Raw genomic sequence first — 26904 nt, 5'->3', positions numbered from 1 at the left:
TACGATTGATATTTTGTATGCTTTTTCTAAGCATCGTATATTTCTACTCTGTTATGATTTTAATATATAATATTTATCGTCCTCTCGAAAAGGGTAATTTACAAGCCCCACAACTTTTCTAATCGGAAAGAATTGGAATCTCTAACCCAACAAATGCAAAATAAAAATTTTTCTAAATTTCTTACCCGTCTTCCTAAAATCTGATTAATCGCAGCCGATTCCTTTAGTGTGCATTCGGCAACAACCTTAGCACGCATTTCCTTCATATAGAGCATGAACGCATTTAGTGGTTTCTTAATATGGGGTTTTTTTTTATCATTTGTTGCCTCCTTGGATTCATTTGATTGCACATTTGATGGGTGTTTTGCTTCCAGGTTCCTAAAAGATAATACCAAATGATGATTGTATTCATTATTCCCTGTGTTATAAAACTAAACAATTCGTTTTCAATCAATTTTGTATTTTTAAATTGCGTTGCTTGGTAGTTAATAACACATGGTCTACTTTAGTCTGTTAAACATGGTATTAATCTTTTATTTTTTACAAAAATGTATAAGTTATAAGTTACTAAATCTTTACATGCTTTTAACCACCCACGATAACTCAACACTCATTTTAAATACATTGTTTACAATTGATTTTGCAAAAACTACGCTGACACTTATTTCCAAGAATGCTGAGAAGACGTGCGTACACTTGTGGAAATATACAATCTTCGTTTAGTAGTTTAGCTCACATAAACGGTAAAGCATCGCTTTCTAACAATGGTTTGGAAAAACTTGCATATTCCATTATATAATGGCATTTTTTTAATGTACAGAATACAATCTGTTATTCGTAACTCAGCTAAAAAGTGCGAGGAAGGTTGAAGGTTACCCACTACTCCTACTTGGCGGTTAAATTTATTGCACTCAGTGATGATAAAAAAAATAAAACGGTTTCGGGCGTTGGAGTAAGCGACATTCGTGACAATAATACGTGATCCTGATACAAATATGCTCTTTACTGAATTTAGTAAGACCATTTATTTGCATGCTCGATAATATAGACGCTTATACGGAAAGAAAGACGGACAAACGGAAATGGTTATATAGATTTTAATTTAATCCTGCACAATAAGGTATTTATATACATTGGAAACGCTTCCTCCAAACTGTTAAATACTATGCGACAAAAATAAAGACTCAATGTTCAGTAGTTAAATATAAAAATTAAATATATCAGTAGTTATCAAAACCTTTCAAATATAAGCGTATAAGTACTGTGGAGAGGGGGAAAAAAAAGACTACACATTGAACATTCCATATAAACGGGAAAAATGTTTTTTTTGAAGTGGATTCTATGCCTTTAAAAATTCGAAACCAATTTATTATAACTTACAACAGTTTTTGTATAATTTACAACAACAGGCTGCTTGCAATAATCATCACTTCATTAAAGAAAATAGATACTATTAGGAGTGAGCATCGACTTCAACAGTTTTACAAAGAAATAAAGGGTTTAACCAAGTTAAGCTATATAAAATTACATGTGTTTTGTCTTGCTTCCAATACTTAAGTCGTATGGGGCATCTATTATTGGAAAAATTTCAGTCTTCATTGATCCGGCATTCCCCTGTAAAGCGCATAGGCGTTCTTTAAACAGATTAGTTATGGAAAGTTCCTGCGCTGTTAAAGATGCATTAGGCGAAGACAATGTCTTAGTAATTAAATGGGGAACATTTTCAGTCGTCGATGCTGTAATTGATGGCGACGTTTTTAGCTGACTAGCGATTTCGTTGTCACCATTTCCCCTAATTGCATTCGATTTAAAAGAATTCGTAGGCAGAGTTTCAATGTGCCTTGCAAGTCTTTGTTTTCTTCGGTTTTGACTTAGCCCGAAAATTCCAGTAACCATTCCAGTAGAGCATCCACTATTACTACTAGTCGATGGGGTTGAAGGTGCAGTAGAAAACTCAGGAAGAATTAGAGGATCGGTAATGATTGACACAGCTGAACTTTCTCGATTGTAATTAAACACAATAGGCAATTGCGTTGTGACATTATAATTTTCTGTAACATCTGTAAAATTTGATGCAGATGTAAGCAAGCGGGAGGTTTCAGCGGGAGAAGATGAAGACAATGAAGCATATTCTAAAATAATCTCAGCTGCAGTGCTACAAGGCTCAACGTCTTTTTTGCGGCGAAAGGTTCGCCTTGTCGAATGCCATATGCAAGTGGGTGCTGAGTTTGATTCTTCGCAATCGCTTTTAACACTATCACTGTAGGATTCATGAGTGGTGCTAGCAGCGCTGGATTGATGCATATTAACAGCTGATGCGAGTTGTAATATTATATCCTCTATTTCGACCAACGTTTTAGGTTTTGCTGAGGTCAAAAACAAATCGGACTCACTTTCAATATCTGGAATCTTAGAGTGCACTGCAGTTGTTTTCTGTGGCAAAATATCACTTTCATTAGACAGAGCTATAGCAGCCAATGCCATAATAGTATGTGTTGGTGTAGATGTATATTCACCATCTTCCTCTGATGGGAGTCCTAAGCGTTGTAAGCTGCGAACATAATAGAGCTCAGCGCTGCTCCATTGATTATATAATCTTTTTACCTCTTCCAGTAAGTTTTCAATAGACTTGCGATTTCCATTTAGTTGTCGTCTTACACTTTCCTCAAGGGCTGAATTAGAGCCATTATTTACTTCAATGTGACTTTGACGCACACTTAACCTTTTCCTAAATTTACCTGAGCTATCTGAGAGATTTTCTAGTTTTTTTTTAATGTCGATAAGAATGTTTTTTTGCTCCCTGATAAAATCACATGTGTGTTGTAAGTCGTACCCATCTGGGGCTTCCTTGTTCGATTTTAATTTTGGTGAGTAACAGTTTTTGTCATCTTGTTTATTTTTTTGTTCTGCTCTTTGACTTTGATGAATGTTAGAAAATTCAAACAAAGGGGGATCTACACAACTTAAGCTGTTTTCGATATCATGAATTAACTTAATATTGTTATTATTATCCTGCGAAGATGGGGTTGATAGAAGCTCATCTTGTCGAAGCATGGCCTTTTTAGATCCTGAATAATGAACCATGTTGAATTTATTCGAATGGGATTCCCGTTCAGCTAACTGAGACCGAAGAAGCCGAGCATATAAAAGTTGTGTGGCCAAAAGCTGCTGCTGCGAGCATTGCTGCTGATTTAGCATACTATTCGTATATATACAAGAAAACATTTCATTTCGATGGCGAAAACTGTCATCTTGCCAACTTTCTATTTCTTCTGCTGCTTGCCAAGGCTGGGAAATTGATTTATTCGGACTTAAAAGGAGTTCGGATAACGATGCCTCCATTCCGTCTGATCTACTTGATGGTACAATATAAACTTTATCAAAATCATTGCAGTTATATTGTTCTATTTTGTTGTCAGTTAATTGCGTATATTGGTCATTGCACCCACCATCAGTGACCTGTCCCGTTTTCAAATTGATTGAATATTTTTTATCGTGCTTGTTTTGTAGATCCTCATTGCTCCTATTTTTCTGGTAATTGATTAATTCGTTTGAGTTTAAATTAATTTCAGTATTAGATGTTCCACAGTGTGGCATTATCGGATTTTGTGGGAGCCTACTGTTAAAATCCGTTCGGTGTCAACCATTCGTTTACTTTTTGTTTTATAATTTATGTGTATTAATTATTGGATAAATTGTATTTAAAAAGAATTTTTTCTTTAATCTGTCTATATTTTAAACATTTCTGTTAATTTTTAGAATCTTAGTTCACTTGGATGATTAAAATTTAATTAAATTACTTATTTTTCAAGCACACATTGTACAACTTTTTTCGTCGTTTGTACAATTTTCTTGCAATATTAATGCCATTTAAATAGCTCTATTTATTGTTTAATATTTTTTTATGATCGTTTATGCTTTATTTTTTGATAATCATAGAAATCTCAGTGTTAATTAACGTCACCCTGTTGCTCGACTGTTGCAATGCAAGGCCATAAGTTTTTTTGTTTTATTGATTTATTAATTTTAATTGTATTAGAGGAAACCAAAATTATTTTACTATTAGTTCACTGTTAATACGGTCAATAATTTATCTCAATCTCCATTTATTTCGACATCTTTATATGACTAAATCGTTCAACACTATATTAGTATTATTATGGAAACAAAAGATGCCATCCAATATTTAAAACTTATATTTAATTTATAAATATTGTTTAAACACTCGATTTTATCATACACTTTGTTTTATTATTATACTTGTGTTCTAATGGACAAATCGAATAAAGATTATTTTTTAAATTATGTATATATATGATTGTTCTTTCCGAAATTTTTTCAACTATTTTTAGGCATTGATTCCTTTTAGATAGATTTTTCGCAAAATTGTATATACTGCCACAACAATTGTCTGGTTTACTCTCTTTCGGTCTTTAAAAATAAAACTTAACGATAAAAGTGTACGAAGCCGAACAAGAGAGACAAGGACGAGCCATCGGCTCGAGTGAAAATAACTGCGTGAGAACCATTGCGCACATACTTTGTATCGAGCACATATTATTGTTTTAACGAATTTGTAAAGTTATACATACTATTAAATTTGTTGTTTTTAATTTCCAAGAAATAATAAAATGGTTTAATCTATATTTATAAAATATGTATGAACTGTGTAATAATGTGTAATGTGTACTGCTGCGTAAGCTTACATTTTTACAAGTAAAATAGCAAAATGATGTATATTTTACATATATTTTACATGACAATATTCATAGCATCCAAAGATGGTACGCCCCTTTTACTGTCGTCTCGATGCATAAATAGAAAATTTGTAAACATTGATTCCCTTTAAATTTTTTCTATCCATAATTCCAAATAAAAGTAACCCATTTTTTAATTTTTTCCATTTTATATGTTAAATTTTTTTGGATTTTACCTTTCAACATAACACATGCAAAACTCAAGGGCCTTCAGATATAGATGGCGCCATGTATTTTCAAATCATATCTACGAATATATTTATATATATACGGGCTTCAATAACGAAATGCAGTAACTTTTTGAATATATATATTAATAACGCTTAATTTTATATTTATATTAAAATAAAAAATGTTATCTTAAACTTGACAATTTAGATTCAAACAATTTAACATTTTGATTTAAAAAATGATTTTTTAAAAATTAAACGGTTGAAAAAGTTTCACTTTCATTTTGATTCTTACTTAAAGATTCGTATCAATAATCTTAATTGCCCACTTCAACTGTTTACTTGCACATTCATATGTTCTTTAATATTATGATGTATTTGAAGAAAGTTTATTTTCGGTTGTCAACAAAGTATTTTAAGAATGTAGTTTTTTTTATATTTTTTGATTTTTGTAGTATTCTTAAAACATTCTATCTACATATATGCCAAAGAACTTTTTGTTACGCTTCTGAAAAATGATTGATTATTTTTCATATTTTATTAGTCTTGTAAATTTCTATCGATTTGCAAAACATATTTTTTTCCACTCTAATGCCTACAAAACGCCGGTCGTAACAGTGACCACAAGGACCACAAGTTTGAAAATTTTTTTTCATTTTATTAAATTAAATTTAAATACTTATACCGATAAGAAAATGTTTTCTTTTTTTATTATGTTCATTATACCGGACCGTAAATACCAGAAATATAATATTTTATAAAAAAACAAAGAATAATTTTAAAGTTGAACTTAAGTTTTGGGCGGTTAGAGTAGACGTGGCAAAAAGTTTTTTGAAAATCGATAGAAATTTACAAGACTAATAAAAATGTGAAAAAATATCAACACGTTTTTTAAAAGTGTTGTCGTGGCATTTTGTGCGGTTTGTTGGCGTTAGAGTGGGCGTGGCAACATGGGTTAACAAACATGCGCTGATTCTCTGTCTTTGTAGAATCTGTATGCTGAACGTCAACCTTCAAGCTTTTATAGTTCCTGAAATCTCGGTGTTCATACGGACAGACGAGCATGGCTAGATCGACTCGGCTATTGATCCTGATCAAGAATATATATGCTTTATATAGTCGGAAACGCTTCCTTCTGCCTGTTACATACTTTTCAACGAATCTAGTATATATATCTTAACTGTATTATCAAATATTATAAAAGAAAATTAATAAAAATAGAAGTATGCAACAGCTACAAGGAATCCTTTACAACCCTTTCAGGAATATATATATATATCCTGATCACTAGCGGAGTAGTTCCGGGAACTAAAAAAAACTTGAAATTTTAGGTTTCGAAATCATAATAGTTACACTTTTTGTTGAAATTAACATCTATTAACAATATGAGACTGGGTAAAAAATTAGCCAAATCGATTTCAAATATATAATCAATATTTCCAAAATTGTATACAAACTATATAAAGGTACCGTGCCAAAAAACAGTAAAAAAAAACCATTAAAAGCAGATATAGATTATTCCGTAGCTTAACCTTTTTGTTGTCGACTTTCTACTAAACTTGCTTATTTTTTAAAAAGGTTAGCTTAAGCGGTTGAATGAAATAAAAGTGACATCATAAAAGTTAAGATTTAGTAGGAGGGGACATCCACACACACTTTAGAGTTTTAACATACGTTTCGATCAAGTTGGTTCTGATCGAACATTCTAAGCAGATCTATGTATTTTTGCGCACTACACATTGAAACTATTCAAAGCATTTGTCAAAAATTTGAACGTTGCAATGTTTTCGGCCTTTGGGCGTGGACAATATTTTTTTGATATATCAATATAAATTGACAAGACAATTACTAAATAAAATAGGTAAGATCACATTTTTCAAAGATATGGAAGTGAAAGTTTTGGGCAGTTGAACCCACAGTCTTAAAAATGTCGTAAAACAGTGAATGGAATACCAAATCAACTAAAAGACCTATGATCCGATTTATGTATCTTCGCTCTTGTTTTACGTTTATTGCTTAAAGTATATTTCAGACAAAGGTAACAACGATGGAAAGAGTTTCACTCAAATTATAATTTATCTAATCTTCAAGTATAAAAGTAACTTGCTTAGGAGCAGTTGTTTTCAGAAGGCAAATAAAATGCGTAATTTAATTTAATTAAAAATACGGTACTTTATTTTTAAATTGCCTATTAAAACAACATTATTTTTATGCTAGTTCACTTTAAGTAACAAAAGTTTATGTAAATTTTTTAAATTATATGAGTCAGAACTTTAAAAGAAAGGGGTAATAAAATTCGAAATTCATTTTAGGGGTTGGTCGTAAATGCGCAGGCGCTATATCCATGAGAGGACCAATGAGAGAGTTTATATATAGTTAGAGGTCTGTCTATTCGTACCTTATGTGTGTATATGTATTGAAGAAAGCCATTGAGAAATTAAAGATGGCGGATGTAATATTCCCACCCACTAAATAAAAACTTTAAAGCGCCGTAATTAAAAAAATTCGATACCAAAATCTAAATTATTTATGGTCTTGTATAATTTCAACCAAATAAAATGGGTATGCCTAACAATCGGTTATATAATTAAATTGCTGTTAATGTACCAGTTTTAAATGTGCGTAGATATTGGACATTATACACAATTTTAATAAAACTCTAAGAAAGAGCTATTAATTAATTTTTTTAATTTGTAAGTGGCTTACCTTGGATATCTATTCGTTGTTGGGTCCTGAACACCGCATTCTTGTTTAGAGCTAACCCCCACAATAGCAGTATGAGCATTTATAACGTGGTGCGATGTGGCATGTACTGAAGGTAAAAGGCTGGGTGAAAAACGGAATGGAAAATCACTGCAAATAAAGTGTAAAAAATAGGTATTCTATTCTATTCTATGGAAATGTAACATTTAATGGGACACGTAAAGCCAATTTAGCCACCACACACAACAATGTTACAAGCTTATTTAAGGGGTTGGAAATCGGTTATTCCGTAAGTTGGTCTGCTGAGTTCAAGTATTTTAAGGGAGCTATTGTTGAAACGGGTTTTAACTTAAAAATTACAATATCTTAGGACATAAACTTACTAGTTTTACCTCTGGTTATCATTAAAAAAATTTCAAACACTCAAGTGTCTTGTTAGTTTTTATAACTACGCCCGATACTTTTAAAATATTATTGTAAATTATACTTTATAAAGTTTTCTAAGGAACAATAGGTTTTAAAAAAATTTACTTGAATTCTTTACTTTGAACGTTATTATGTTACATTATAATTTGCAATGGGAAAAAAATAAATCACAAATAAAAATTTAAACATTTATCAAAACTGTGGGTATGATGCCCTTTTATATATATATATATAAATTTTGTGGTCGGAAAAGCTTCTTTCTACCATTCCAATAGAAGTAGCATACCCATTTGTAGTTAGAGTATGTGAGCCAAATGTATAGAATGCAGAATCCTTAATCCTGATCCTTAAGTCTCTACAAAAATCGTAGGTCCTATTTTATACATTTTTTGTTACATCCTTATCGACAAGATCCAATAAATGAAAGCAAACTTAAGAAAACAGAATTTCCTATCATTACACTTTTCTGAAATTATACAATCAAAACAATTTTTGAATAATTTCTTATTTACTATTTGGTTTCTTTGGGAAAAGAACTCCAAGTGTACATGACTAGATTAATTCGTCATCTGATCATAGTTTCGGAATACAAATTTAAATTTAAAAAAATCGACACAGTTGAGCGGAAAAATAAAAATATTTTTATAGCAAGCCACATGTAGCGTAACAAGTAGGTATGTTGCATCAAAACAAAATGTAAAAAATGGATAAGCTCTTTTTCCCAAACCTAGACATATATCATAGATTTATTGAAGCATGGGTGGCTAAATACACTTATAATGTCCCAAAAGCATAATATTACCTTGCAAGTGTAGTATTTATAGGTAGTGAGGAGGGATAAGGCGTTCTAAAACTAGATGCAGAGTAAACAGAAGGAGTGTGCCTAAAAATAAATTTATATTAATTTCAACTTAAAGAGCGATATAAAAAACATACCATGATGCCACTTGAGACATATCTGAACTTAGCATTGGGTAAGGATATTGACCTCCCGCAAATGGGTATAGCGCTGGTCGAGTTAAGCCTGAAATATAAGTTTTTTTTATTATATAAGCCAAGAGTTTTTAAATTCCTCAAACACATTTAAAGAATTTTATATTTTTGATTCCTTTCATTTGACATTGATCAATGAGTTCATCTTGCTATTTCTGACAAAGATAATTTGTTAAGCGTTAAATTATACCTTTGTTTTAATCCAAAGCTTTTTTAAATGATATTCAAATATGTTGCGAGCTTTTTAAAATGATAATTTATGTTGTCTAACATTGTTCGACTTTTAAAAAATTTTGTACAGCGGGGAGAAAAAAGAAATTGCTCTCTAATCAACCGTAAAGTAGATGTGTAAATATAGGATTATTAAACAATTTCAGATTCTATCCCTAGACCTTTTATTTTAATTGAAATTTTGTTGCCCTTTCTATTTCATGCTTCACTGTTGTCTCTTATTCTTGCCCCTAAAATATGTTCTATTGTTGTCGTTTTCAAGTTTAATTGTTACGCGTTGCAGCAGGAATCACAACCAAGAAGGGTGACGACACGGTTACTGCAATCACCCGCGGGCTGTACCGCGTCCCATAGAAAACGACGGCAAGCATGAATTAATCTATCGACAGAAAAAATGTCATTATTATGTGGTTGCGCAACATGTTTTTAAGCATTATGTTTTTCCCTTACAATATCCCATTGAAAGGGTCATGCCCTATTAGCAATGTCCTCCCCTAAAATTTGTTCTCGTTTGTCACGCAACCCTTAAAAAGGATTTGCAAACTACTATCAATTTCAATAGGGAAACCATTTTTGAGCTCTAAGTGCCAATACTCTTATATCATGCCGTATATTGAACAAAGCTTACGTTAACTAAGCATAATATATGCAACATCTCGATAGAGCAATCACCAATAAATACACCATTTCACAGGACATTTTATAGCGAGTTTTTTAAAAGCTAAAAGTAATAGAAGCTATTAAAACGCCTTAAAAGACGTTATATCTAATCAGGATCAGCCTAGTTGATCTGACCATCTCTGTCCGTCTGTTCGTATAACCGCCTCGATCTCAGGAACTATTAAAGCTAGAGAGTTGTGATTAGGCATGAAGATTTCAGATGCATAGACGCAGAGTAAGTTTTTATCTAAATCTTGCCACGCCCACAGACCACCCAAAACTGCCACGCCCTCACTTTTGAATAATTTTTTAGTTTTTTTTTCATATTTTTTAATAGTTTTGTAATTTGTTATTGATTTGCGAAAAAACTTTTTGTCACGACCACTCTAATGCCTTACGCTGAATAATACGCTTACATAGTACGTTATGTTTGTGATGTATTAAAATAAGGCAAACCAGCTTCTGCGCTCAAAATTGTATATTCATATACATATATTATTGTTAAAACCAAGCCCTAGTTATATAGTTAAATAGGGTATCTTAATTTTAATAGAGGTTACACGCAGTTTTATCATTTCTAGAGTTTTTACTATTGCGCTATGAGCTTTCAATTTTTGTAAGATGTTCCTAGTTGTAAAACCGTGAATAAACCTTTAAAAATAAGAAAAACAGTTTCTTCTTAACTTTGAAAAAGTGTGGATTCCAGTAAAGTGTAAAGCAGACAATACCAAATACGCTGCAGCTTTTGATATAAGGTTTGAGGAGTATACCATAAAAGCTTGATAAAAAGATTAATGGGGGTAGGTTTAGGTCATGTGCAAAGTTCTTTTAACCACTTCACTCAGAGGCGGTCTCTCTGTAGTCCTTAAAAAAGGAAAACGCCCCTATTTGTGTTGTTCTATTAGTTCAGCAATTAACCGCTTATGTACAGTGGACCATATCCTATTAAAAATAATAAAAAAAAAGTATTAAGAATAAAAATAATAACAATAACGATAAAATAAAAATAACAATAATAAATATAATAATAATAAAAATAAAATAAATAATAAAATAAATAAAAATAATAATAATAAAAATAAAAATTAAAAATAAAAAAAATAAAAAATAATAATAATAATAATAATAATAATAACAATAACAATAACAATAATAATAATAATAATAATAATAATAATAATAATAATAATAATAATAATAATAATAATAATAATAATAATAATAATAATAACAATAATAACAATAATAACAATTATAACAATAATAATAATAATAATAATAATAATAATAATAATAATAATAATAATAATAACAATAACAATAATAATAATAATAATAATAATAATAATAATAATAATAATAATAATAATAATAATAATAATAATAATAATAATAATAATAATAATAATAATATTAATCATCATAACATTGCACCAAAAAAATAATATACTCAGTCAAGTAAGTAAGTCTATACCCGTGAAAGATTCTGCCCTATCTTCCGCCTGGTTCATGTTTTTTTATTATTCAATTATGAATACTTGATCATTGTAAAGGTTCATAACGCCGCGTAATCCATTGGACCTCTTAAGTGCACGCCTTTTATTTCCGCCGCTGGTTCCCATTTGATCGGCAAACTAAATCAGCCCTATACCTTGGGTTCACTTTCAACCCACCACAAATTCTATTCATAGTGCACAAACAACGAGGGAAATTTGGCAGAATCATTGCTATAGGATTAACGATGTATACAAATGAAATCGCATCATACGCAATTATTACTTCATAATTTGTGTGAATTTCGTCTATGATAACTAGGGTGAGAAAGTCAATAATTTGTGAGGTTACATTAGAAAAAAAGAACAAAAGCACTGGCGAACCGCGAACATAAAACTGAAAAGTATTGCTTGTTGGTTTCTATGTGTTATGACAACCGTTCACCAGGAGGGATAAAATAATAAATAATTTAAAAATTGCAGCAGCTTTTTTTAAATTTGTTTTTATAGAATATTATTTTTATTTTTTATAGAATAAAAATAGAACAAAAAATAAATAATAATGAAAATGGGTAACAGTTCCTTTTCATTAAAAACAACACAAAATACACAAGGGGCTTGTGTTATAATTAAATATAACCAAAATATCGTAGAACCCCACAAAAGCGTGTTTTATAATTATATTATGGGAATTAATACGCACTTACCCATCTTAGGATCCAGTTGATATGGAGGAATTCCGCAATGCGCTGGTGGTGGTGTTGATAACGGATCAGCATTATGACAAAAAAACGGAGGCAGTCCAATTTTGTTGGCCTAGTTTACAAAAAGAAAAAGATACTATAAATAAATCAAGTGTAATTAAAGAAGATAATGAATCATGAAAAATATCTCTGTGTAAGATGAATCATTGAACAAGAGGTACCCAAAAACATTATTAGATTATGATCATGATCAAATAAGAACTCAGAAAAATATAATCTCAGACTCACAAAAAGTGTATTAAGCTATTATTCATTGATTAAATTTTTTAAACTTGATATTTGGTTTAAGTTTTGAAACTAACTTTACGATTTTTAACTGATATTGGTCACACGTCATGTTTGTATTATTTAAAAATTAAGCATCCGATATTTCTTTTTTGAGCGTGGGATTTTTAATTCTTGACTGTTTTTAATCTACAGTATTTAAAGTGTACAAATTTCAATGAAAACCCCGATTTCCACAGGTTTATTTTTTTTTATTTTAAAAAATAAAACCATAAAATGTATAAACGCAATGGGCGCTTTTAACATAAATCAAGAAACAAGGATATTTTAAAAAAGAAAAAATTTTCATAACTTACATTTACATATAAGAGTAATTTCCATAAACTGCATTGCATAATTTTAATTCTATAGTGTTAAAACCAAGGTTTAATTCGGTATATAAAGAGACCGACGACTATGTTGAGTTCCCTGTAAATGTTTTCTTAGCTACACAACAAACTTTCAAAATTCATTTATATAGTAGACAAAACTTACACGGATAATTAATAATAATAATAAATACTATCAAATTATTCACCCCGGCCCTGTTTTATATACTGAAATTGTGTAGGTGGGCTTTCAATTGATCACTGATAATAGCCATGCTATTACGAGTTGACGAATTAAAGGAGCACGCAACCAATAATAATAACGAGCTGCGATGAGTACAGCGGCAAACAATTCAGTGAAACTGAAAATTTCTTTGATGTCGCCGCTGCTAAACGTATATAGAACGTGCTGCCCGCCACTATATGCGTTTCTACCCTCATTGGTAAAACAGATGTGAACGGTGCATATTTGTTTAAGTTCTTCCCACATTTGCAAGCTATTTTAAGTATTATTTAATTATTTGTGGAAGACTCGCCAATGTAGTTATTTATCAATTACTTTACGTGTACGCAATTTACAAAATATTAATCAAAAGTACAAAAAAGTCAGATATAGAAAAGGCTATTTTCATATTTTGTGTTTTTATAGTCATGTTCATGGTAAAACAGCGAACATGTCAATTTAAGTAAAAGACAATGCCTAACTCTATGTCCCTATAAAAATTGAATTTTTTTCAATCGTAATGTTTTTAATTTGGTTCTTCCTTTTTCTCGTATAAAAGAATTTAATTGGTGCAGGTATTTCTACTGCACTCATAACTTATATACATATTCTCTGTGCTTCTTTAATGTGTTAAGTAATGAAAAGTATGGCAGAACTAAAGGAAAACAATAGGAACAACCACCAAAGCTAAAACCAAGAGTCTTTTGTTATATACTCAAGAGCCACCCCAAATTTGTACACCCGTTACTCATAAAGTAAGAGGATATACTTAATTCGTTGAAATGTATGTATCAGATGGAAATAAGCGTTCCGTACCTTTAAAATATATTCATGATCCTGATCACTTGCTATTTTGATTTGACCGTGTACATCTGCTTTTCTATGAGCTAAAAAGGTGTTTCTTCTTACGACTACGTACAAAACATTGCTTCTAAAACGCATTTCCCCTTCGTATATGTTAGCTTTGTACCTTTTATCACAGCGTTCACACGGACAGACAGACGTCCGGACATGACCAGATCGCTCGACACTAGTCGAGAATATTTATAGTTTATAGCGCCGGAAACGCTTTGTCTTACCAGTTCCATACTGTTCATAGAATCTGGAGTACCCTTCTACTCTACGGGTAATGAGTAAAATACTGGATAATAATTTTTTATGTTTTAAGCTTTGCTATTATCGGAAATATTTCACAAGCGCAAAGTGTAAAAGTATGTACAAAATATAAAAAGTATAGGACAATGTCATAAGAATATTAGAAGATCGTGGTTTATTAGGATACTATTTGCTAAACACAAGATGGCATAGTTTATAATGCACTAAAAATATATACATATGTATATAAATATACAAAATATAAGTACTTACCATAGTTACCGGTAAGCCACTTGGAGTACCATTGGCATACGTATAAGGAGAAACTAAGTAACCCATGTTAAAGCTAGGGGCGTGGGTGTCCAGCTTATCTGAAATGTTTAACGAAATTCTTATAAAAATGTAGAGACTTTTAACTATACTATTTTTCTTCCGAAGTGCTGCTTTAAATCGGAAAAAAAATCAATTTAATGAACTTTGGGGTTGACATAATAATACGAAAATAACAACCCCGCACTCTTAGCTGAGTAACAATTCAAAAGCATCTTCTTTCGCTATTAAGTTTGAAATATTTATCCTATAGGGTCTTAAATGTTATTCTAAAATTATTTCACTCTCTTGTGGTAAACTTTAGTAATGTTGTTCTAAAGTTTTCAAGGTAGTATGTATTATTTTCGGTATCAACAGCAGAGTCGATCTAGACATACCAGTCTATCTGCAAACGCAAAAACAAAAACTAATCTACTCTAACATTTGCTAACGCTTTAATTAATTTCATAGGATAGGAACAGTTTTTTAAAATATTTTTTAATGAAGATATAAGAAAAGAAACAACTCCAAAACGTGCATTTACATATAAGAACAGCACGAACCGCAAAAATACGCGTGCAATACTTGTAAAAAGCCGACGCTAGGTTTAAATATTCCCAAAACAAGAGTTTAGAGAAACTTTCAAAATAAACATTTTTCGTAATTAATGCCATTATTTCGAAAAAATGTAAATATAGGCTGCAGATCCGCTACTTATCACTGTTTTAGATCACTGTAAAAGCTACTTTATCACTATGAGGCTGCACCACAGACGGTTTTGCCGACTCTGCATCTCTCTCTATCGCACGATCTTTTTATTTTATAGTTGAAGATTTTGTGGTGATTTATCATCTTCTTGATACCAATGACATTCCTATGCCAAAGTCTTCACTGGTGATAATTCCATTGGCGATTAATACACCCGAAAAGTCGAAGTGTAATTTCGAGTCTTCTTTCCAGAAGGAGATAAAACAAACAAAATAATAGGGCAAAATTTGACAGATAGAACAATTTTAATCCGTACAATTGGAATCATTTTTTTTATCGGAGGTTCATTACACTTTGTGTAGTAATTCTGTACATACATATATATATATATATTCGAGTTTTTGTGAACTTTTTACGCATACACATATACATACATATATAAACACAATACACAAGGTAAGTAGCGTGTCGGTGAACGATCTTCATCACCTTGTTAGCACCATGAAACGGTGGATGCCAGGATAAGTCAACGAAGCCGGTTATTTATCCGACGCGCCTCCTTACCTTAACCATACTCTACCAATCTACCAATCACTCTTACCTTAGTCCAACATACTCTCTTTAACGTTAACTTTTAGCTCGCTCTGCACCTTAACACAGTCAAATGAAGACAAACGGGTATACTTTGGATTCATTGCTCAAAGCAATAAAAGCAAAGCATGGCCGAACATTTATAAGCTCTGTTTATATGAAAACTTTAGTATGCCATGTTATCATACATTTCATCTATAACCTTTTTTTTAATTTTAAGTATGTAAATACTTTTACGTTTTGAAATGTGTTGAAGTCAAAAGGAAAAGAAAGTTTTATCAATATTTCTTCCTAATTAGAAATTTACCTAATAGTCTTAACTCAATATACATATACTTACTAAAAACAGGGCTGTGGTCCGGCCTTAAAATTTTGTGACCCTTTTCCTATGCACAAAGAAAAAACAAATTTAAACCATATTTATGTTCATATACGATGTAGACACACATATTAGCAATATTCAAATCTTGGAATGATACATTTATTAATAGAAAACATTTTAAATTATATTTTCCAAATATGAAAAACCATTTTCAATCCAAAAACATATTGATTAAAGCCAAAAGAAAAGTTGTTTAGTTTTGTATGAATACTAAAATATTTTCATTACCTCACTTTCAGTTAAATCTATTAAGCTAGACTTTTCTTCAACTAATAAGTTCTCAGACGATATTTTTTCATCCTCGCGATCTCCTTCGTCTTTAAAAATCTTCACTTCATCAGTACTGCATAAATCATCTCCTGATGATCCATGCCTGCTGTGTGTATGAGGCATGTTTTTGACGTTTAGGTCGTATTTACCTAAATTGCAAAAGTTACATAAACTTCTTTGCACTGCAGAATATTAAAATAATCCATACTCTATAAGAGCATATCTGAAATTAAATTAAAAATGTAAAATTTAATAAATGCCAACTGTTAGCTTAAATAGTGAAAAATAGTGTATATATTAATTACACCCGGTATTCGTAGACTAAAATGGAAAATAAGATTCTTTAGATTTTTAATGATCCCTTTTGTGTGTTTTAATAGCCGTGTTGTCCTAGTCACGCCAATCTAACAGAGCGCACGCCATGGGCAGAAAGAGCGTTGGTATAGTGACGACTACGCACTACATGTCTTCACATCCATTTTAACGCTCACAAACGCTCTAAACACTAAAATCTGTTCATGTATAAAAGAGTTTTGTAAATGAGATTTTGTAAGCCCTACCAAATTGTAGAAATGCTTAATTGCCACTGGGTGGAGATCGTGTTAGATCTCGAATGCAGCAGCTTTGCTGCTTGCATTTTTATAAATACTGCCTAAAAAATGTAGCGGTTAGTGCATTATAACAAAGGACAAATGCGGTAATCACCACAGGGTGATTAGGTAAGCCGAAATCGATTTCCACGACTTTCAGATATCCATTACTCAGCTAGTGGGAAACATAGGGAGATATTTATTTGAAAGTAGAATAAAAAACTTTTAAAAAATTTTCAATTGACACCTTTTGGGAGTATATATGCAAAAGAATTATATAACAAATTCGGCGTGTTCACGCTTGAATTATTTCACTTATCAATATTTTTGTTAAGATCTAAAAATAGTTTAAGTTGGACTATTAGAAATTAAAAGTTATAATCTAAAACAAGATAGTCGAGTTCCTCGACTATCAAATACCCGGAATTTTCAACTTTTTTGGCATTATCTATAGAAGTTGGCAAAACAAACAAAAAATCAAAATGTTAAACGCCAAAAAAAATACTTTTAGAAGTGTTAATTTCTCTTTCGCAATGACGATAGAATTAGCAAGATATAAAAAAGCATTTTTAAAAGTGTGGGCGTGGCAGTTTTGACGTTAGAGTGGGCGTGGCAACACAGAGAGATTCCAGAATCTGCATGATCAACTTTCTCGCTCTTATAGTTATCTATAATATCTGATATCTGATATCTCGATGTATATGCGGACGGTCAGGCATGCGGTCACACGGACATTGTCACAACGGCTTACTAGCCTGAATAAGGATATATAATAATATAATACAGCCTTACAAGAATTATATTGATAGGTTAGAGGTTGAGTTGGATTTGGAAATAGGGAAGCAACGAAATCCCAGAGTGAACACGAGAGCATTAATCTTTTTTATTCTAAAGAAGTCATGCCAGTAGTAGTGATGTTCATGTTCATCGTTTTAAAATTTGTGGATATTATATTAGTGAATTAATTTGTGGATATTATTAGGTGCACAGTGATAATTAATAGCAACAGAAGGGTGAGGTCTAGGAATCTATGAGTGCGATATTTTTGTACTTGTATGAGAGAGGTTATAATACCTCTCTTGACTCAATTTCTAAAGTCCAATCTTAACTGCACTTTTATTCTGATGGATATTTCAATGTATTTAAAGGATTTTAAACACTGTACCATGAAATATTGGTCGGATTATTTTAAATGAAAAAGTTGTATTAGAATACTAATTTTGGTGTCTTTAAAAACGTAATGCAACAATTTTAATAAGACACTAATAACTATACATATAAAAAATGTAGTTATTGTCATAATATTATTTTTTTTAATTCTTTGGGATCGTGCAATTTACATAACAATGTTATATATATACGGCTTTAAACATTTTTGTATGTGTTCTGCATGTTCACACCTTTTCTGTAGTTACTAGATTCGCATGGCGTAGTCTTCATTTAACAAACGTTTAAAATAACCTTGTCCTTACATTTTATTTAAAATAATTATTGTATTGACCTGCAAGGACAAATTCTCTCCCACTTTTCTCAGAACTAAATGATTAGCAAAAAGGAAAACATGTACATACATACATAGCAATTTGTCACATTTCGGCTTTGGACGCAGGGCGATTTATTCGTTACCTGACTGGGCCGTCGGAGATTTGAACTAAACGCATAGGTAGGCAATACGGGCTGAGGCAAATAGCTAACTACATACTAGTTTAAGGTAACAACTTTGTCGACGACGACAGCGGCAATAGCAAAAACAAAGCAGAATACGCATCGGCTCAAGACTAATGACACAACGAGTTTCTATTTAAAAACAAGATTGTGGTGTATCAACAGGTAGAGACGAAAACGACAGAGTCTAAACAAAAATATATGCGTAAAACAGAATACAGAAAACTGTATTTTCAGCAAATAAATAAACAAACATCAGGGTGTGTGTGAGTACTGTCGGCTCTCTGCATTCGAAGCAGAGGATCCGATCCCGTGTTTACATATACATGCATACGTATACATATATCTATCTTATGAGTATCTATATGAACACGACATTGCGATGTTAACTTTATATTAAAGTATTAAAACAGTAAATCGGATCTGAAATTAAAATGTTTCCTGAAGTGCGAAAAAGTGTGCACGCTTGACTTTGTTGTATAACTTAACCGATGCCTGTTGATGTTATTATATTGAACTTAAGCAGGGGCACTTACAGTGATACTTTGGTTAAACAATCCGAGAGATTAGAGTAGTAAAATTTGAATCCTTTATACGTTAGTTTACTGAAAAGCTATCCACAAAGCCGCCAGCACTCTAAGTTTGAACAAATTTGCAGCAAACTTTTCTTTTAGACTATTATATGTGAGAAAAATACTAATTGAAAGAGGTTTCACAGTTAAAGTCATACACGCATTAATTAATCAGACACAATATTCTTGTATGTCATACATACATACGTATACTTTTTATCAACACACTTGCACGAGAATTCATTCTTGGGCCCGTCAACGAGTACAGAACATAGCTTTGATCGCTGCTCTGCCAGCACACGAATGCCGATAAACACTCATATATATTTGTTTTTGGCTGACATACACTTATACTAAGACAGGAAGTTATGTATATATATATGTTTATTCATCAAAGCACAATTGGGTGCACCCGCGACGGCACATTTTACACATTTTGTACTTTACATCAGGCGCATAATTAATTTATATTGAAACAGGCACAAAATAAAGGATGGTACTCTAAAATAATTCCCGGTTCAAAATGTTATCAGATTTAAAATGCCGTACCACGTCTGCGTTGATCGAATTTTTTTTAAATTAGTGCTGGAATAACGACGATGGCAACTGTCGATAAGCAGGCGTGCATCGATGTTCTGCCGCGACAATTCTCGATATTTTGGTTATATCGAATGGTTCGATTAGCATTAAATCCACAAATAATCAAAACAAAAATTTTCCATTTTAACTTTTCAATGTTTGTTAGATGTCAAAACACAATAATGACATTTTTTATTATTTTTGTTCGCTTAAGCAAAAAGTCGATTTCAATTCCTAATAGCGGTTTGAGCTCATGCTTCATTTTAAAAATAGATTGCAGTTTTTACCCATACAATACAATTACAAAATAGCGTATTTATTTATTTATTTTATAAACTTATCGGGAGTTGCCATTCTAATTTTAAATGTTGGGTCAATGCACAGTGTACAAATTACATCTCAAGATGGCTGCTCTTGATATGTACAGAAATCATAATGATACTCCAAAATTCCACCTTTCGGTATATGTAAAATTCAGGATGGTAGCTCTCGATATGTGCATTAATCGTATAGCAGCTCCCGATATGTACAGATATCAGGATGGTAGGTTTCGAAATGTGCAGAAATCAGAAGGCACCTCCCTAGATGTTCACAAACCAGGATGGCAACTCTTGATATGTAAATGTGTATGTCCCCATTAAACAAGCATTGCAATAGCTTTACCAGCATTGCCAAGCCTATTTCTCCGCTCCAAATGTCATTTGTAAAATAGTCGAAATTGAAATGCGAGACCGTTTCTGAACTAGTGAGTGGCTATCATCCTCGCAAAAATTTTTAAAGTTATTTTGTTTTTGGTGCCCCGATACAAAAATTAAAAACATTTATCTCTCTTCATTTTGATTATACAAATGTATTTAAAAACACACTGTCCTGTTCCGATTTAATTGTTATGTTATTGATAATGGAACACAATTTCCCTCATATGCTACGCACACTGTAAAAATTTCCCTTTGACCCAACTAAACAACTGACCGCAACACGACCTGATCTCGTCGTCGAGATCTCCGAAATCATAGAAATACAAAATGCTGAGAGTTAAAATTTCTTAAGCTAACAATAAAATGTAACATAAAATTTTGATCAAAATGTAGCTATAATTTGAAAGTTGGCTCAAGGTAATATAGCTCTCACGAAATGTATTTCTTCGTATTATTGTTTAAAAGTTTTATTTAATACTGAATTTGATTAGAAATAAAACATTTAGGTTAAACTGAAAAATTACTAAGATTATAATGTGTGCATGCCAAAAAGCCATCCATTAAGAAATCTTCTAAAAATTGAGGCAATAGAAAATAGTCAAACCTGTTTGTTAAAAATATTTCTTAAAAATATAATAAACAAATAGCTCAATTTCGTACGCCTTCTGAATACCTTGGGCTAGTATTTTCAAAATACTTTCTATGCTTTCAACTACGTTTAAAAACTTGCCAAGAAAATATGTAGATTTGTGTAATCTCTTTGGTGCGTTTTTCCGAATCAAATATAGCAAAATTACACATTTCCGAAAAAATTCACGTTTAAAAGATATTAAGAAATATAAACAGGTTCGAATTCGAAACAACTAACCTTTATTCATAAATATATTTTTATGGGAGTATACAAATACTTTCTTACGACCTTGGAAGTATTTAAATGATGCAGCTTAGATCGAATAAAGAAGCTGTAGGTCTACGTATTTTGGAAAGACCCTACAGCTTAGCAGGTCACGAGCCACAGCATAGAAATGTTAGTTTTATACTGCAAAACAAAAACATTTAAATGCTTAATTTTGTACACTTCATTTTTCAAATTTTTTTTGCCGTTGGCTAAAATAGTAAAAAAAAAACAAAATTAAAACATTTTACAAAATGATTTTCTTGGCTCGTATCGAATAATTTCAGGATAATGAGATGTACATTGTATACAACAATTGGAATGAAGGATTAAAATTAATAAAATGCAACCATGAATTTACCCAAAACATTACTTTACATCGTTTATATATCTCTTATATAATTTTACCGCCTATAAATGAAATTAGTTGTGAGAAGTCGATATCAATAATAAAATACAACTTGTATTCGCTTTTATTACGAGTATCAGAAATAGTAATAATACAAAAAATAACAAAACAAGGCGTCAAATATAATAAAATAAAACCCCAGGTTAGGAATAAGTTAAACCAATAATATAGAAGTAATAGCTAGTCCAAAAACTACAAAAATAAGCTTAAATGGCTAATGCTTTTGTATTTCCTGTTATATTTTACAGAGGTATAAATTTGTTGATGACGGATGGATTCAGCAATAATATAGAAAATATAATTCATTCTAAAAATTATAATTTAATCTTTTCCGCTCATATTTTATTAAACTACAAGCGTAACTGTTCCTTTAAGGTATATTTTACAAGCATTTCGTACGTTGTATTTCCCATACAAGTTGTAGATATATCCTTTCGCTCACTAAAAGTAAACGTCTACACTGCGCCAAAAAATTTTCGGAAAGCATCACCCTGGGAAACCGATATAACACGAACACATTATTTTACTGCATAAGGGCCTCAAATTATAAAATGACACTTTTGGCCTTTACCACCACTGGTTTCCTTCTTTTCACATACGTCGTCAACGTGATTCGACCTTTTCCGGTTTATTCGTTGAACATGGCAGTCGGCAAAAATAAAGGTCTTTCCAAGGGTGGCAAGAAGGGCGGGAAAAAGAAGGTGGTGGACCCGTTTTCTCGCAAGGACTGGTACGATGTCAAAGCTCCGAATATGTTTCAAACTCGTCAAATCGGCAAAACACTTGTCAACCGCACCCAGGGTCAAAGAATAGCATCGGATTATTTGAAGGGTCGCGTTTTTGAAGTGTCGTTAGCGGACTTGCAAAAGGATATTGATCCAGAACGTTCTTTTCGCAAGTTCCGTCTTATTGCAGAAGATGTTCAAGACCGAAATGTGCTCTGTAACTTTCACGGCATGGACTTGACTACGGACAAGTACAGGTTAGTAAGCGTCTAAAATACAAAAGTGTCGACTTTATATTAGTATATGTACTTGCATGTATAATTGTAAATTCTTATTAACGTTTCTATATTGCTTAGGTCGATGGTTAAAAAGTGGCAAACACTAATTGAAGCTATTGTCGAAGCAAAGACTGTAGATGGGTACCTCTTGCGAGTGTTTTGTATCGGGTTTACTGCCAAGGACCAGCAGTCTCAGCGCAAAACATGTTATGCTCAGCAATCACAAGTCCGAAAGATTCGTGCTCGCATGACCGACATTATTACCAACGAAGTTAGTGGTGCCGATCTAAAGCAGCTTGTTAACAAACTGGCCTTGGACTCGATTGCAAAAGATATCGAAAAAAGTTGTCAGCGCATTTACCCATTACATGATGTTTACATTCGTAAAGTAAAGGTATTGAAGAAACCGCGCTTCGATGTCTCAAAGCTTCTGGAATTGCATGGCGATGGCGGTGGCAAATCCGTGGAAGCCGTTGTTTCCTCCGAGGGAGCCGTAATCGACCGCCCTGAAGGTTATGAGCCCCCAGTACAGGAAGCTGTTTAAATTAAATATGAAATGCATATTTTTTAATGTATTGCATTCAAACATAAAATACATTTCTGTATAAATTGCATAAACTATTTTCTTGGCTTGTTATATTAGTTTGTGGGCCTCTGGGAAGTCTTCAGTCTTTTAGGCATATGTTTGTTCCAGCCCTTCGTCCTGAATGTGGTATGTAAATCTAATATTTCTGTGCTAAGCCGCCACTTACTTGTATATTATATAGGCTTCGTTTCGTAACTATCGAGGCGAATACAAAAAGCCGAAATTCACAGGTATGTTTAACATTCAATTTTTAAATTCCAATGAGAATGAAACGTGCAATACAAAAGCCAATTTCTGATAATTTCTTTGTCTTTAAACTTAAATTATTTAGAGTGCTTTGCTAAAGAAAACACATTTTTAGCTTTTTTTGGAAAAGATTTAAGAACAACTTTTTATATTTTCTTTACAATATTAATCCTTTTTTTACGAAAATATTTTTATATTACAGGCTACATAGAAGTCGACTTGACGTAACTGTAACTAGATTTATCTTACAAATATCTTGGTTTTAAAGAACTTTGCAAAATATAGAAAAAGGAAATTGTTGCATATATTATTGCATTTTTATTATTTAATATGATGTTGTTATTTTTCGTCTCTGTCATTTATGATGAAAGCTAAAGTGCTGAAATACATTTATTTAAATATAATTTTTAAATGAAATAATTTTACTAATAAGACTGATATTTTGCAGGTATGCCGATTGGATAAAAATCTATCTATACCCCAACTATGTATGCATTACAAAACCTTTGGTGGATTCTATTTCCAACACTACAGAAGACGGTGTGAAGACGACTACGATATATACAAGGCAAATTTAAAATTAGTGTGGTTGTCCAATTAATCCAAATGATAGAAAAATCAAAATTTTAAAAAATATCTGGTTTACATATTACTCGATTACAAGATTATTCGTATTAAAATTGATCACGCAGACTTAATCTTTTTATCGACGCAAGAGGATTTTTTGTTAAAAGTTAAAAATTTAAAATAAATGAGGTGAGGAACATTTTCCCACTAAAAATTAATACAATAAAGCTGTTTATATTTGTCGAATGACTGTGCTCCGTGTAGTTAAGCTAACTTATGTGAATAAAATCGTACGGTCGTAAACGTTTGGGGGCACAGAAATTCAGAAGGGACAACATATTTCCATTTAAAAGAATGAAGCCACATTATTAGCAAATTATTGTCCCGGACGAGGCGGTGCCTATGGTTTTGTATTATGTATTTGAAATTTTAAAACATGTTTATAAAATATGTTAGATTCGTCTTAAAACTGATCACGCTGACCTAATTTTTTATCGGCGCTAAGAGGCTTTTTTAAATATGATACATTCACATAAGATTGTAATTGACTAAAGAAATTAACTAGCTAAGTGACGGGTATATGTTGTTTTAGCCTCTGAAATATGTCCAATAGGACTTTATTAAGAGCCTCTGAAGCTTATACTGGTTGATTCAACTGCTTTGATAGAAAATTGAGTTTAAGGTAAATAAATGTTTCCGTTCCTGCTCTCTTTTCTTGACTTTGTCTGTCTGTTCAAAACTAGCCTCTCTTTGATTTACCATTTTCCGTGTGGGCTAGAAACACTAATGATACGCCAAATAGATGCCCAAGCCCATTGCAACTATCCTGAACTATGTATGTATAGGTTTAAATATATTCCAGTGGATAGTGCTCGAAAGCACTTTTACAAATTCATTAACTGCGCGATAATTTCAAACAAGGCAATCCCGAGGGGGCCACAATAACCGGCACTTTATTAGATCCTATTTTTTTTTGTATTTACACCACTGATTTTACTGTGAACTTTTCGAAAATACTTAATAAATAATAAAATAAAATAATTGTACCTAAATATTGCACAAAATGTAATCAAAGGCAAAATAAAATTGTGGATGCGGAACAGAATTCATTCTGTCTCCGTACCTCCACCTACAAAGTTAAAAAAAAAAAAAAAGCATGTTTTCATGCAATTGGGCCACAAATATTAAAATTAACACTGAGAAATTATTATAAATTTTTACTGCGTCTAAAGCTTTTGCCGGGTTAGATCATTTCGTATCCACCTATTAACTCACCTTACGATGTGTTAAAAATATATATATAAATAGAAGAATACAATAAATATTTTGCAATTAAATAATAAATATAATAGAAATAATAGACTACAATATAAAACAGATTGCATCAACCCCCTGTGCAGAAATTGCCAGAACTTAGAAAGCGTGTATGATTTTCACGTTTGCAATATCATCAAAAATTTAGCTATATACATGGTCAAAATTCTTAAGAATTTACAAATATAGTGTGTTCGCTCAAATAGATGGTATTTAATGATATTTTCTCATCGGTAAATTTATTGCTTTTTTCGAAGATTAGTCTTAACACAGTGTGAATTCCCATTTTACGTTTTCTTCAATATGAATTTTAGTTTAGTGCGGAAAGGTTGTAATAAAACCACTATTGGTATCGGCACCATCGGTATCGGTAATCGGTATTGATACCTTTTATAAATTTCGATCGTTCTTAAACCGATAAAAAAATTAATTTTTAAAACTACAGCATCATGAGATGAAAATGACAACGACAATTGAATTTTGGTTTTATAAAAAGGTGGTCAACGGCATTTGATCGATCCTTACATGACCAAAAGCTTATTCGTTTCACTAGTTCTTTTTTTCTTAATTATTGATCACTTGTTTGGAGTCCACAATACGTACATTTATTTCCTATTCCAGTAGACTAATGTTAAATAATTTACCTTCTCTAGCTAACCGTAGAACTATATGTGAGCTTATTCGTGGTTACTCTCCCGCTCATACAGAAATCAATTCTAACTTTTTATCACTTAATTAGATCTTACTAATTTTATACATTTTCTTCTTTCTGTATCGCATCTAAACGCGTATCGAGCCGTACGTATATTTTAATGAAGGCAGTGATTTAAGTTTATCAAATTAATTTTAAAATAATTTTTTTTCACTAAAGTTGAAAGTGCCAAATTCTGTTAATATATTGATATATATTGGGAGTTACAGTGTGGGTGTGGCAAAAAAATATTTGGCATACCGATTAATGTCGCCAAGACAATAATCAAAAAAAAAAAATTTTCCAAACTGTAAAAAGCTGAACACAAAACTCTGCAATCTGCATGCTTAATCTCAGTTTTTCAGATGTTATAATTCACGAGATCAGGGCGATACGGACAGATGGACATGGCCAGATCGACTCGGCCAGTGATCCTGATCAGGAAGTTATGAACCAAATAATCATTTCATAATCAAAATAATCTTTTTTATTTTACGAACTGCAGTTGGTTTTGGTTTTTATTCTTATAAATAACAATGTCTTGTTACATTTTGTCGATACTTAACACTTAACCATTCAATGAAACACACTTGAATGGGCCTTCAAGTTAAGTAAATGCCATCTTGTGCCATTTAAACAGGCGATGTCGCAGCTTTCCTGCTGCTTCAACTAATATGAATGTCCTCCGTAACTTTAACCTAACTTTTTTGGTCATTGCTAT

The 26904-nt window shown here is 31.7% G+C and overlaps 3 protein-coding genes across 8 annotated transcripts in view; 1 reads left to right on the top strand and 2 right to left on the bottom strand.

Moving 5' to 3' along the window:
* LOC117146335 (protein pangolin, isoforms A/H/I/S) overlaps window positions 1-19783 on the bottom strand; it is a 35492-nt gene extending 15709 nt beyond the window's left edge. For 2 of the 6 annotated variants that reach the window (XM_033312449.1, XM_033312450.1), the window contains exons 1-9: window positions 19160-19777; window positions 16327-16591; window positions 16057-16102; window positions 14382-14479; window positions 12141-12249; window positions 8993-9080; window positions 8859-8939; window positions 7634-7780; window positions 186-378 (exon numbers count right to left, since the gene is read on the bottom strand). In XM_033312449.1, coding sequence (XP_033168340.1) covers window positions 186-378; window positions 7634-7780; window positions 8859-8939; window positions 8993-9080; window positions 12141-12249; window positions 14382-14479; window positions 16057-16102; window positions 16327-16491 — 927 coding nt within the window. In that variant the 5' untranslated portion in view covers window positions 16492-16591; window positions 19160-19777. Of the gene's footprint in view, window positions 1-185; window positions 379-7633; window positions 7781-8858; window positions 8940-8992; window positions 9081-12140; window positions 12250-14381; window positions 14480-16056; window positions 16103-16326; window positions 16592-19159 lie in introns of all 6 variants that reach the window. The other 4 variants (XM_033312451.1, XM_033312448.1, XM_033312447.1 and 1 more) reach the window with 4 other exon arrangements.
* On the bottom strand, window positions 1472-2664 carry LOC117146336 (protein pangolin-like). The gene is made up of 2 exons (XM_033312453.1): window positions 2605-2664; window positions 1472-2551 (listed from the first exon to the last, which is right to left on the bottom strand). Exons 1-2 carry the CDS (start codon window positions 2640-2642, stop codon window positions 1525-1527), a joined length of 1065 nt encoding a protein of 354 aa, XP_033168344.1. The 5' UTR covers window positions 2643-2664; the 3' UTR covers window positions 1472-1524.
* Window positions 19784-22365: 2582 nt separating the features above from the next.
* On the top strand, window positions 22366-23400 carry LOC117146288 (40S ribosomal protein S3a). The gene is made up of 2 exons (XM_033312294.1): window positions 22366-22758; window positions 22858-23400. Exons 1-2 carry the CDS (start codon window positions 22418-22420, stop codon window positions 23321-23323), a joined length of 807 nt encoding a protein of 268 aa, XP_033168185.1. The 5' UTR covers window positions 22366-22417; the 3' UTR covers window positions 23324-23400.
* Window positions 23401-26904: the final 3504 nt, after the last annotated feature.

The sequence above is a fragment of the Drosophila mauritiana genome, chromosome 4 (genome assembly GCF_004382145.1).
Source record: "Drosophila mauritiana strain mau12 chromosome 4, ASM438214v1, whole genome shotgun sequence".
Lineage (NCBI taxonomy): Eukaryota > Metazoa > Arthropoda > Insecta > Diptera > Drosophilidae > Drosophila > Drosophila mauritiana.
The sequence above is the reverse complement of the archived record's forward strand: the minus strand, read 5'-3'. Positions and strand labels throughout refer to the sequence as shown.